Below are 13967 nucleotides of genomic sequence, written 5' to 3' on the forward strand. Positions count from 1 at the left end.
TGGGTGGGACAGGCAGAAAAGGGGGGTTTCCAGGCCTTGTTTCCCAGAAGGCAGGCAGGCCAAGGTTAGGAGGCCTCTTCCCTTGTCCAGCCTGGTCTGAGCTGGCTCCTGGCCGTCTGGCAGGTGGTGACTCAGGCTTCCAGCTCTTGCCTCTGGCCAGCAGGCCGCCTCATCCTTTCCCGATAAGAGGGCCTTGGGGCGAGGTTTGCAATGGGATGAGACTACAGAGTCATCAAAAAGGGTATCTTGAGACCCCAGGATTCAAGGGGCCCAAGGAGCTTCAACCCACCAGTTTTTTTCTTATGTCTAAACTGGATTGCTTCTGCTACAGGCAGAGACCAACCCCAGGTATTGTCGTTTGAACTGAAAGTAGGAAAGGGCAGAGATAGTCCCCTCCGAGGGGTGAGGGACTTCAGTGTTTCCACCAATAGCGTACATGGAGTGGAGCTGGGCGGTGAATGCTTGGTGTCTGGGAGACACTCCCTGGGCCTCTTCCTCAGCTGGAGGGCTCAGCCCTGGCTCTGGGCCCTGCCAGTGTCCCCATTGTCTCCTGAGAGTCACCTCACCCAGGTGGGGGATCTGAGAACAAGGCTGGAGCTTGTCCGGGCATGAGTGGGAGAAGGGCTGGGACATGGGTCAGGAGGAATTGAAGTTGGGAACCCAGTCCTGAGGTTGCTCAGCTCCAGCCCCAGGGGCCAGGCTCCCGCAGTGTGGAGACCTGCCTCCAGACCTCGTCTTAGGGCAGCTGTCCGAAGGCGGCAGGTTGACTAGCCTGGGTAGTCTCCTGGCGCCATCTACTGGCGCCATCTCCTGGCCAGAGGCCCTCAGTGCTGGGAAGACTGAGGGAATTCTCTGGCGGGACCATCTAAGCCAGGGCTTTGGGCGAACAATGGAAAAGGTGGCTGTATAGTGAGAAAGACCTTGTTGAAATGCCACCAGTCTGGGACTAGCCTTCCTGAGTCTTAGTTCCTTAATTGGTAAAATGGAGAGAATAATTTCCATCACTACCTGCCCAGAATGGCAGATAGAACATCCAGCACACGGTGGGCAGTGAAGAAATGAAAGATACCTGGTGCCGATGACCCAGATATCCTTGGAGACTGGGGTGCTCTAAGGGAGCCCAGAGCTGGGCTTGGAATGGATTCATTCCATTAACAAACGTTTATTAAGTACTTGTTGTGTGCTAGGGCCGCTCACATACAGAGTTTCATTTAATTCTTACAACAGCTTGTGTGGTAGGTCCAATGAACACTCCCATTTTACAGATGAGAAAACTATAAGGAAGGATAAATGGGATGATTCAGAGACAGTGAGTGAAAGTGTCCCAGGCAGAGGAAGCAGCATGCAATGGGCCTAGGGGCTGGAAAGCCTGGTGGGGAAAGCCCTGGTGGTGGCACCTGGGCTCTGCTTGAGGTTTTGTGACAGGCCACCCTTCCTCATGCTTCCCAACTGGTCCCCTCTTCACACAACTTATCCCGTGCTCTGGTTGCAATATTTTTTCTTCATTTCTCACATCCTGCCTGGGTTACCCTCTTCATTCTGTGTGTCCAGGTCGTCTCCACCCTTTAAAGCCCAGCAGCAGACATGCCTTCTCCAGAAGCCCTTCCAGGTGGACCCATGACCCCTAAGACCTGAACTCTCCCTCCTAGGCCCACCCAGAGGGCAGGAACTGAGACCCAAGCCCTATCCTGGGGCTGACACCTTCAGAAGTCCTTGGAGCTGCTCCCATTCTTGGGACAGACACCCTGGTCTGGGCTGGGGGTGACTGCGGGAGGTCGTCCTGGGAATCCAGCAGTGCTAGACTGAAGGCCAGGCATCGTTACCCTCCTGAGCTCCAGCACAGCACAGATCAGACCAGGACATCCACCCGCTCAGCTGGCACAAGCGACCTCCTAGCACAAGCTTGAATAAGCTTGTGCACAACTGACCAAGTGTTTTGTTTTTAAATATCTATTTATTTATTTGGTTGCACTGAGCTTAGTTGCGGCACGCAGGATCTCCACTGCAGCATGCAGGATCTTTGGCTATGGCACGGGGCTCTCTAGAGCACGCAGGCTCAGTGCTTGCTACGCTCCGGCTTAGCTGCCCCATGGCATGTGGAATCTTAGCTCCCCAATCAGGGGGTTGAACCCACATCCCCTGTGGATTGGAAGGCAGATTCTCAACCAGTGGACCACCAGGGAGGTCCCTGAGCAAGTGTTTATTGGCAGTTCAAACCTGAATTTTCTCAGTTTGGTCTAAACTTTTGGCCCTGCCAGAGTCACACAGTGAGTAGGCACCAAGATAGAATGAGAACCTGGACCTCAAACTCCTGAGCAGGGATCGTCCTCTGCACCATTCTGTCCCTGCTTCCCTATTTGCCTCCTCTGCTCCAAATGAAAGCCTGTCTCCTCCAGGTCACCCCCTGAGTACTGTCTCCACCACCAGAGCTGGCCCCCTCGGGACATCAAGGAGCCATAGCTCCTCCTCTGATTGTCCTAATAGCTGGTTCGGTGGTGAGGAGCAGCCAGGGGAGGGCTGGCACAGGCAGGGAGAATGCACCCAGATAAGTTCTTGGGGCATCAACTCTACCCCCACAACCTATACCCCTCAATCCCAGGGAGCTCTGGGCCTATAGTGTTAAAGGGACTAGTGACTGCTACATGGGGGAATGTGGGAGGATCTGATGGCATATAGTTGCTTAATGCATGCTTGTGAAGAGAGGGAAAGAGGAAGGGAGAAGGTGACTGAGTAAGTGAGTGCCTAGGTGGATTATCAGGAGTGAGCTATTGAATGAATGAAGAAAGGGGGGATAAGATTGGGATTGAGCCTATACACTATTGATACTATGTCTAAAATCGGTAACTGATGAGAACATACTGTGTAGCACAGGGAACTCTACCTAACACATTGTGATTACCTAAATGGATGCGAGTCCAAAAGGGAGGAGATACACGTATACATATGGCTGATTCGTTTTGCTGTACTGTGGAAACTAACACAACATTGCAAAGCAACTGTACTCTAATAAAAATTAATTTAAAAATCTAAAAATATCACCACCCCCCCCCACCAAAAAAAAAAAAAAGAATGGAGGGATGGGTGGAGGAGTGACCCAAAAGATGAGTCTGGGTATTACAGCTGAAGTGTTAGTCGCTCAGTTGTGTCCAGCTCTTTGCAACCCCATGGACTATAGCCTGCCAGGCTCCTCTGTCCATGGAGTTCTCCAGGTAAGAATACCGGAGTGGGTTGCCATGCCCTCCTCCAGGGGGATCTTCCTGACCCAGGGGTTGAATCTGGGTCTCCTGCTTTGCAGGCAGACTTTATCTTCTGGGCCAGCACGAAAACCCCTCTTTAGGGGTTAAAGAGGGCCCGAAAGTTCTGTAATCACCAAACTACTTATCTGATAGATGAGAAGACTGAGAGAGGGCCGAGGAGAAAGGAAGCTGCCAGATCTGTGGGGCTGGCCTTCCACCAGCAGTCTCTGTCCTCTCCCCCTCTCTCTGCATCCTCATCACCCAGTTTCTTCTGCTGGGGTGAGGAGGGTTCCGGGAAACAGAGCTTTTCTCCGCCTCCCTGCTCCTTAGATTCAGTTTCCATCAGGCTTTGGTGTGGAGGGTGGCGGGGAGGGGGCAGCCCCCGCAGGGACTATTTCAGTCAGAGACAGACGTGGCAGGAAACAGAGGAAGCTGCCCTTTCGGAGGTGTTACAGCCCAGGCCAAGAGCAGAAGAGTGGAGAGCTTCGTGTCTGGCCTCCCCTTGAGCCAACATACTTGGGGCTACTAAGGCGTGTGTTTCGGGGACAGGAGGCTGTATGTGAGTATTGGCGCTTCTTGGGGGCCGTGGGCCAGGGCAGAGAAGGGGGCAGGCAGGCAGGCTGGGTCCAGCACTGACCTCAAGAAGATCCAAGATTTGGGCAGGGTGGGTGGGCAGAGAGGAAGGGACTCCACCCACCTGGGGGATCAGAAAAAGGAAGAAGTAAGCTTAAATCTGAAGCTTGATGGACACTGGGTTTTGACAAACAGAGATGGGTTAAATGGCATTTTGTGTGGAGGGCACAGCAAAGATGGGGAGGCTGAAGAGGAAGTCTGGATCTGTGGCTGTGGATGGCTGTGTGGCGGTCTTGGGCTCTTGATAACTGTGTGGCAGGAGAGGAAGCAGCAGAGTGAAGCATTTCATCTGGGTGCAGAGCTGAGGTCCTGGTGAAGCTGGAGGGCTCAGCAGGAGCCTAAATGTCAGGACAAGAGCATGAGTTTTTCTCCAAAGGGCCAAGGGATCCAGAGAAGGCGAGCACCTATTATAAAGCACCACGCACCACACCCCACACACATACCCACATGCACACACGCTGCAAACAGAGCGGCTGGAGCCCAGGAAGAGGCTGGGGTGTGGGCTGGTCCAGGGCACAGGACCCAAGAGTGAGTGACAGATGTGAGGGCCCAAAAGAGCCTACGTCAGCCGCGGCCTAGAGGCAGGGACCACACAAGCCCTCCCTGGGGACCAGCTTTTGCCGGGAAGTGGAAGAACTGCTCCCCCCGCCCAGGTCCTCAGAGGCCTAGCAGATAAGGAAGCCAGGGTGACAGTCTGGCCCATCTTTCCTGGATCTCCTCGAGCAGCCCCTGCCTCCTTCCAAGAGGACCAGTCTTGCCAGGGAGTGGGAGGCAGAAAACACCCAGAGCAGGAGTGGGATGAACCGGGAGATTGGGACCGACACTACTATGTATAAAATAGATAACTAATGAGAACCTACTGTATGACACAGGGAACTCTACTCAGTGCTCTGTGGTGACCTAGATGGGAAGGAAATCCGGAAAAGAGTAGACTTATGTTTACATATGACTGATTCACTTTGCTGTACAGCAAGAAACTAACCCACCATTGTAAAAATTAATTAAAGAGGGAAAAAAAAACACGCCTGGAAACTCCAGTCACCTGAGTCAGAAGGCTGTCTCTCAGGGTGGTGTCTGAGGGCAACAGACCTCCCCAAAGAGAGCTCAGGGGCGCAGCACAGTTCCTTCTTCCCAGTTCCTCCTCCTCACCACGACCTTCTGCCGGCCTCTCGGACTCTGCCTGCTCCCACTTCCTCCCCACCTGGGGTGACCCCGGGGGCCTCTCACCCCTCTCCACCCATGCAAATCTTCTTCAACCACCAGGGACTTGCTCCACCCTTCATCCTTCTCTGGAAATGTCCTCTATCCTATGTCTCACACTGGTCTCCCCCTTCAGATTGATATGTGAATATGAATACGTATATGTGTATGCATGTATCTGTTTCTGTATCCACCTATCTACATTATACGCTGTGCCCCATGCAGTAAGCAAGTAGTGAGTACCCATTAAATGTCTGGCATGTGAAAACATGAATACTGGAGTGGATAGCCTTTCCCTTCTCCAGGGGATCTTCCCAACCCAGGGATCAAACCCAGGTCTCCTGCATTGCAGGCGGATTCTTTACCAGCTGAGCCACAAGGAAAGCCCCACGTGAAAACAGGAGAATGAGAGAATGGCCGGAACAAATGAATGAAGAGATGAATGAATGAACTTTCTCTTGCCTGAACTAATCTTGACTTCTTGGCAACAGTGGGGGGACCACTGTACTTCCTCCTCTGGCCTCCGCCTTGTGCTTAACTGGTTAGCTGGGTGCCCCACACTCCCAGCACATGGACTGTAGCCCCAGGAAGAATGTTTGATAATTAAAGGTGATGTGGGATACAGACTAGAGAATCCAAGCATCATCATTTTTCAGTTACCCAAAATCTGGGTAACTTTGATTTCATGGAAATCAAATTTTAAGTTGGGATAAATTAGTTTGGGGAGTTACATTTTACTGTAATATAACTTTTAAAAATCTTATAACTTTATTAGGTATATTCACATTAAGAGTAGCTCACACTTGCTTGTGCCAAGCACTGATCCTCATGACAAGCCTATGAGGCGGGTCCTGTATTATCTCTTTTTATAGATAGGGAAGCCAAGCACAGGGGTTCACTAATGGGCCTCAGGCCACACAGCTCATATGTGGCAGAGCTGGTATTTGAACCTGGACGTCTGGACCGGAGCCCACATGCTTGGCTTCAACCCTCTATTGCTCCTGAGTGTATTGGCAGGACTTCATGTTTTTTCTGGGCCTCAGTTTCTCTCATCTGTAAAATAAGAAGAGGGGATGATTTGAGTCACTATCCCAAAGGTTTTCCTTTATAGGACCATTGGATTAAAGTTGTGAATTCTCTCTGGACGTCAATAAATATGGAAATGCCATTGGGGAGGTAAGTATCAACAAGTCAGACTGATCCCAAAAGGGGACCTCTTAAAACATTTGTGCAGCTGGCTGCCCCAAAACTCAGCCTGAAGGGACGAGTGGAAGGACAAGGTGTAGAATACAAAAGCATGGCATGGCATTTACTAAGCATACCGTGTATCAGGTCTATAACAGTTTTACTGACAAGCACACAGGCCCAGCTAAGGCAAGCAACATTCCCTAGGTAGAACAGCATAGAAGTAGAGGAGCCAGGATTTGAACCAGGCCTGCCTAGCTCTGAAGCTAGATTTATAAGCTTTCAACTCCAGGTCCATGGGTCACGCTAAGTTGCCTCCTCTTAGACAGGCAGTTGGGTTCTGGCTCTGACTCTCCTAACTCTCTGAGATTGAGCAGCCAGTGCCCCTAACTGTGCCTGGATTTTCCTCTCTGTAAAGTAGCTGTAGACTTCATAGGTCCCCCAGCCACTTGCCTTTGTGGGGAAACTCTTTTCTCTGTGGCCACCAGAGGGCACTGTGGCCTCAATGGCTTCATCAGACCCGCCTTTGTAGCCTCAAGTCCAGTAGAAGGACATAGGGAACTCTTAAATCACCTCCTTTATAACTGAGCACGCATACACACAGATCACCACCTTCCCCCCATTTTACAGATAAGTAGACTGCAACCAAAAGAAGGACCATGGATTTGGAAGATGGAGTCCAGGCTGAGAAGGTGAGCACAGCCCTTAGCCCAGAAGTGTGACATTCTGCTAATATTGATTAATTAATTAACAGGGTCTTCCCTGCCCCAGTCCCCAGTTTGGGCTCTCAGACACAGACCTGGCACTTCTCCTTAAGAGCTTTTCAGTCTGTGGGAAAGAGATAGACAGGCAGGCCCACCATGACTACTATTCCCAAACTCCAGGGAGCCCAGGGAAGCCCTGACTAGCATGATTTAGCACCTCTGACTATATGACATCCTGAGAGATGGGTGCATCATCCCCCCATTTTCAGATGGGAAAACTGAGACTCAGGTAAGGTATTAATATACCATGTCACTCGACCAAAGTCATATCACTAGTAAGTAGCAGAAAGTGAAAAATGAAAGTGTTAGTCACTCAGTCGTGTCTGACCCTTTGCAACCCCATGGACTATAGCCTGCCAGGCCCCTCTGTCCATGGGATTCTTCAGGCAAGAATGGAGTGGGTAGCCATTCCCTTCTCCTGGGGATCTTCCCCACCCAAGGATTGAACCTGAGTCTCCTGAACTGCAAGCAGATTCTTCCCTGTCTGAACCACCAGGGAAGCCCAGTTGGGATTCAAACCAAAGTCTGTCTCTCTCCTCTTACAGAGGAGCCATTTGACTAGCATTTTGAAGGATGAATAGACATTCATCAGGAAGGTTGGTGGGAAATGAATATTATGGAAAGAAAATGAATTGGATTTCTCTCAAGTTTGAGCTTTATTGTATTCCGGATTTTGTGAAAGTAAGGGCTGTGAGGGGGTTTGGTGGGGTGGTGAGTATCGGAGATGGTCCAGGTGGGAAAATCAAGGCCCAGAGAGGGACAGGGGCCTACTGGGTGGTCCACGAGTGTGGTCACTGATGGATCGTGTGTTGCTTCCCCAGCCTCTCTGGATGTAGGAAGCCCAGGTGAACAGGCATGGCATGGGACAATGGCACAGGCCAGGCCCTGGACGCGCCGCCCACCAACTGTGTCTACCGAGAGAACTTCAAGCACCTGCTGCTGCCGCCTGTTTACTCGGCGGTGCTGGCAGTGGGCCTGCCCCTGAACGCCTGTGTCATCGCCCAGATCTGCACGTCCCGCCGGGCCCTGACCCGCACAGCTGTGTACACCCTGAACCTGGCCCTGGCTGACCTGCTGTATGCCTGCTCCCTGCCCCTGCTCATCTACAACTATGCCCAAGGTGACCACTGGCCCTTCGGAGACCTCACCTGCCGCCTGGTCCGCTTCCTCTTCTATGCCAACCTCCACGGCAGCATCCTCTTTCTCACCTGCATCAGCTTCCAGCGTTACCTAGGCATCTGCCATCCTCTGGCCCCCTGGCACAAGCGTGGGGGCCGCCGGGCTGCCTGGCTAGTGTGTGGAGCTGTATGGCTGGCCGTGACAACCCAGTGCCTGCCCACTGCCCTCTTTGCCTCCACAGGAATCCAGCGGAACCGCACAGTCTGCTATGACCTGAGTCCGCCCGCCCTGGCCACCCGCTACATGCCCTATGGCATGACCCTTACGGTCATCGGCTTCCTGCTGCCCTTTGTCGCCCTTCTGGCCTGCTACTGCTGCCTGGCCCGTCGTCTGTGCCGCCAGGATGGCCCAGCAGGGCCAGTGGCCCAGGAGCGGCGTGGCAAGGCAGCCCGCATGGCTGTGGTGGTGGCAGCTGCCTTTGCCATCAGCTTCCTGCCTTTCCACATCACCAAGACAGCCTATCTGGCGGTGCGCTCTACACCTGGTGTCTCCTGCCCTGTGCTGGAGGCCTTTGCAGCAGCCTACAAGGGCACACGGCCCTTCGCCAGTGCCAACAGCGTGCTGGATCCCATCCTTTTCTACTTCACCCAGAAGAAGTTCCGCCAGCGACCACATAAGCTGCTACAGAAACTCACGGCCAAGTGGCAGCGACAGGGTCGCTGAGTCCACCAGGGCAGGACGCCTGGGGGCAGGGCAACCATTCTGTTTGCCACTGTGACTGGGGCACCCGAAGCTCCACCAGCTCCAAAGCATGCAGAGAATTAGAGTTTAGCCCAGATGGGCATAGACTGAGGCCCTCACAGACCCCAAAACTTCAACAACTATTTATTAAACCCTTTTTCTGGACCAGGCTCCACGGGTACAGAGAGAGACAAGCCTGGGCCTGTTTCTCCAGAAGGCTCCAAGAAGCCATGGAGAATTCAGAAGTCATGTTAAGCTTCTCACAAAAATACAGTATAACATGTACTATGATTGAGGAATATGCTGCATACTTTGGAGTCATCAATAAAGGGAGTAAAAGAAGATGGGAGATGGAAGTGAGAGCTTCTGGGAAGGGCCATTTGACCTGGGTTTTGAAGGATGAATATGAGCTGTTTGGGGTATGTGCTATGTTCTATTCATTCAGTATATCTTTACTGACACCTTGTGCTTGGGCCTGATTTGGTTCCAGGCCCCCAGAAGAACCATCTCAAGCCCAGCTCCATACAAGCTCTCAGTTACTGGAGGTACAGACACTGATACAGTCATGCCAAGACTGTGACAGAGGGAGGCGTGGCTGGGGGGCAGGGGTGCCCAGAGGATGCCCATGACCCAGTCTAGGAGTCTCTCAAATGGACTGGGGGTGGGGGCATTTGAACCAGATATTGAAGGCTGAGTGGGAGCTCTGAAAATGGAAGTGGGGAGCACTGGTTAGTGCAGCCTGGGCCATCCCTGTGCCAGGCTCTGCCCTGGGCGGATAGGCAGAGAGCTGGAGTGGAGGGCATGTGGCCTCTTGTGTGTGAAGGCTGAGAAAATAAGAGCCGTCTCATGGCCACCCTCCAGACAATGGCAAGAGTGGGGCAAGTGCTCCAGGCTGGGGGGCTCAGCGGAGGAATCAGGGAGCACATTTTAGAAGGGGTGGGGCCTGAACTGGGAGGAATCTAAAAGGCAGAGTGGAGGAGGCTGAATCTGGTAGAAGCACTGTGTCTTCAAAACCCAGAGGCAGAGATGTGCCCAGGCCGATTATAAAGTGCCGGTGAGTTGCAGATAAGCCTGGGGTTGGTGTGTGGAGAGGGGTGCCAAGAAATGGAGCTGGGTGGGACTAGGGCATTAAATGCCAGGAAGAACCCAGATCCCACCTGTCCTCCACTCGCCCCTCCAAATGTGCCTCTGTCAGGCTCAGGGTATCCTCGGTGCCTGGGGACACCTCCACCAGGGCCTCCAAGTGAGGGAAAACAGCCCTTAAACACCTCTTCATTCCTTTGTTTTTTCCTGAGCTTTTTATTTTTTTAATTTATTTTAATTGGAGGCTAATTACTTTACACAGAGAAGGCAATGGCACCCCACTCCAGTACTCTTGCCTGGAAAATCCCATGGATGGAGGAGCCTGGTAGGCTGCAGTCCATGGGGTCGCTAAGAGTTGGATACGACTGACCGACTTCACTTTCACTTTTCACTTTCATGCATTGGAGAAGGAAATAGCAACCCACTCCAGTATTCTTGCCTGGAGAATCCCAGGGATGGGGGAGCCTGATGGGCTGCCATCTATGGGGTCGCACAGAGTCGGACACGACTGAAGCGATTTAGCAGCAGCAGCAGTACATGTGTTCCCCATCCTGACCCTTCCTCCCACCTCCCTCCCCATCCCAACCCTCAGGGTCATCCCACTGCACCAGCCCTGAGCACCCTGTCTTATGCATCAAACCTGGACTGGCAACCTATTTCACATATGATAATATACATGTTTCAATGCTATTCTCTCAAATCATCACACCCTCGCCTTCTCCCACAGAGTCCAAAAGTCTGTTCTTTATATCTGTGTGTCTTTTGCTGTCTCACATATAGGGTCATCGTTACCATCTTTCTAAATTCCATATATATGCAATAACGTACTGTATTGGTGTTTTTCTTTCTGACTTACTTCGCTCTGTATGATAGGCTCCAGTTTCATCCAACTCATTAGGACTGATTCAAATGCATTATTTTTAATAGCTGAGTAATATTCCATTGTGTATATGTACCACAGCTTTCTTATCCATTCGTCTGCTGATGGACATCTAGGTTGCTTCCATGTCCTGGCTATTGTAAACAGTGCTGCGATGAACATTGTGGTACACATGTCTCTTTCAATTCTGGTTTCCTTGGTGTGTATAGCCAGCAGTGGGATTGCTGTGGATCATAAGGCAGTTCTATTTACAGGTTTTAAGGTATCTCCACACTGTTCTCCATAGTGGCTGTACTAGTTTGCATTCCCACCAACACTGTAAGAGGGTTCCTTTTTCTCCGCACCCTCTCCAGCATTTGTTTGTAGACTTTTTGATACAACACTACTTCATTCTTAAAGGAGAAGTCAGAAGTTTGAGGAGATGCAGGGCTATCCCCAGGGCCACTAAGAGGCTGCTACATGGAGATCCTGTGGCCTGGAGCCTGCAGATCAGCCTTGGGACAGACTGCCTCTTCTAGGTTCTACCCCTGCGCTCTCATCTCCATCATTCTGGCCTGTGTGTACCTGGAAGGCTGCCTGGAGGTACCCTCATATCTCAAACACAGAGCTGAGCTTATAAAACCCTGGAAGGGCTTCTGTCTTGCTGTATCTCACTGTTCACTGAACCCAGGGTAGGCAAGGCAGGAGTGGGGAAGCTAGAAGAAAACTCAAGGAGCCATAGGAAGTGCAGGCATTCTTTATTCGCAGCAGCAAGGGAGACCTGCTTTACTCTCTAATGGCTGACACAGCAGCAATGACGACTGTGCAGTTCAACTCCACGTGACCCGCCTCGACTTCACTGGACTCCACTCAACTTGTCCCCTGCAAGAGCTTTCCAGGTGGTGCTTATATAGGTTAACAGAACAGAAGTGGCCTGTGGTCAAGTGGGTCACCATGATGTGCATGCACAATGCTGTAAGTGATCTCAGCTATTACATAACCATGTATTTACAAACGTGGGGTGAGAGAGCCTGGCCACCACCATCTTGGCTAATTTGCTCTTTCCCTACAGCATCTTCACTGAAGGTCCCCGAGAAGGCAACAAAGGAGAATTATACCACACAAAGCCCTTCCAAGTCATCTTCACTTGTTTCCCCCCTGCTCACATCTCTTTCAGGCACTCCTGCTGGCTCCTTGTCCTCTCTGCTCCTTGTCCTCATCTCCACAAACACCCACACTCCACCCCCATTACTCCTCTAGTCCTTATTCCTTTCTCCCAGATCTTAGTTTTCCTCCCATAGAACAGCCTAGCTGGCCCATAGCTGCTGGTACATTACACAGACCCAGTACTGACAGAACTGGTCATGGCAAAGGAAATGTTCTGCCTTAGAAGGTAGAATGGGGAGAAGGAAGGGCAGAGGGTCAGGCAGGGAGGGGAAGGATGGAATAACTTCTTCAGTATTTTTCCTTTCACTCTGTCTAATTTCCAAGGCTGTTCAGCCACAGGGACATTTAGAGAAGGGCTCTGCAGGGGTGAAACGCCACAGTAATGTCAGAGGTGTGCTTACAGCTGGTGGAGGAAGTAGCCCAACCCATCTTGGGAATCCATTCAAAGTGCCCTTGCTGGAGAGGCTGACAGTTTGGACAGAAGGCAGTTTGATTCTTTGGGTCATGGTGAGATGGATGTATGGGGACATGAGAAGACAGAGACTGGTTCTTAGTCCCTATATAATGCAGAGCTGTGCCAAGCAGGCCAGGTGTTATCCATCTTGCTTCTGAGTCCAGGCTCTTCAGCTGCCTGTCACGGGGGGTAGGAGATGGAAGAGCAGAAGGCAGAGGGCCTCCACCAACAGCCAATCCAGTGAGTCCCAGAGGACTGTCCCAGCAACCCACAAGAACTGTGACCCCCTGGTTACTTTTTCAAGAGTGAAAATTGTGGGCCACAGGTAAATCCCATTCCTAGTTTTCCTTGTAAGGCAGAATAGCATAAAGGGTTCAGACCCCAGAGCTAGATCACCTGGGTGTGTATCCTGGCTCTCACTTACTAGCTGTATTACTCTGGACAGGTTATTTAACTTCTTCATACCTTAACTTCCCTAACTGTAAAATGGGAGTAATAATGGCACCTATTTCATAAAACTGTTGTGAGGATTAAATTAACTAACACATGCAAAGCACTTAGAATGACGCCTGGAACACAGTAGGCATGCAGTGAATGTTACTGTACAGTGGTTTCGCCTTTTGTGCACACAGCTTCCTCTAGGGTCCGTCTCTAAGAATAGGCATAGCAGGTTTCTAAACAAGGAGCTTTAAGCAGAAGATTGCAAGGGTTTTTCTTTCTCCTTTACCTAGAAGGCAGCCAGTCTTTAAGGGGGAAAAAAAAACAGCACACTTTTTTGAGAACAAGAGCCATAATCCATGAGCCCTATCTGTTGCTGTAAGAAGGAAAAATCATTCATTACATGCCAGGACTGGGATTCCAAGCACCATTTGGGGGCTTGAATTCCTCCTTCTCTTCTCCTGCTTTTTTTCTTTTTCCTCTTCCCTATCCCCCTTCTTCCCCCTCACTTTAACCCAGAGCATTCTTAGTGATGGGGGGTAGGGGTCAGCGTAGGGGCTTACCCTGGGCATGTCTACTTGCTGGAATGGGGACAGAGAAGACACAGACAGGGGTGGAGTGCAGTGAGGGGCAGGAGGGACCATGCTGGTTCAGAAGGGTCCAAGGATTCTTCTGTGGGTTAGGGAAGATTTTCTGGGGTTGAAGCAGTGCAGCTGGGTCTTGGATAGTTGTAATTAGACTGAAGGAAAGGGGATAAGAGTGTTGCTGGTGTAGGGAACAACACAAAGGCATGGAGGCTGCTGGAGGAGGGATAGGAAGGGCTGTGGCCTGATATGAAGCTGGAGAGAAAAAGGCTGCCGGCCAGGGAAGCACTGGGGGCCATGAAGACAGTAATGTACACTGCCGGGATTCCAGGTACCATCAATGTGTTGTACACTCAGTTTCTTGTTTAATCCTTATAATATCTCCTGTTACAGATGGGGAAGCTGGGACCTGAATGTGGGAACTGACTCACGCAGGTCACATAGCCTCTCTCTAATCCAGATACTAGATCCTCCCTCACTTCACCCTCCCTCCCTCCCCTCCCC

At 51.3% G+C, this 13967-nt stretch overlaps 1 protein-coding gene across 4 annotated transcripts in view; it reads left to right on the forward strand.

Annotated features, from left to right (window-relative positions):
* Window positions 1-9220, forward strand: part of P2RY6 (pyrimidinergic receptor P2Y, G-protein coupled, 6) — a 35649-nt gene extending 26429 nt beyond the window's left edge. For 2 of the 4 annotated variants that reach the window (XM_010849513.1, XM_010849511.1), the window contains exons 2-4: window positions 6181-6245; window positions 6885-6946; window positions 7840-9220. In XM_010849513.1, the coding sequence (XP_010847815.1) occupies window positions 7874-8860 (987 nt within the window). In that variant the 5' untranslated portion in view covers window positions 6181-6245; window positions 6885-6946; window positions 7840-7873 and the 3' untranslated portion in view covers window positions 8861-9220. Of the gene's footprint in view, window positions 1-3243; window positions 3796-6180; window positions 6246-6884; window positions 6947-7839 lie in introns of those variants that run through there. The other 2 variants (XM_010849512.1, XM_010849514.1) reach the window with 2 other exon arrangements.
* Window positions 9221-13967: the final 4747 nt, after the last annotated feature.

Source organism: Bison bison, unplaced genomic scaffold, assembly GCF_000754665.1.
Source record: "Bison bison bison isolate TAMUID 2011002044 unplaced genomic scaffold, Bison_UMD1.0 scf7180017864284, whole genome shotgun sequence".
Classification (NCBI taxonomy): Eukaryota; Metazoa; Chordata; class Mammalia; order Artiodactyla; family Bovidae; genus Bison; species Bison bison.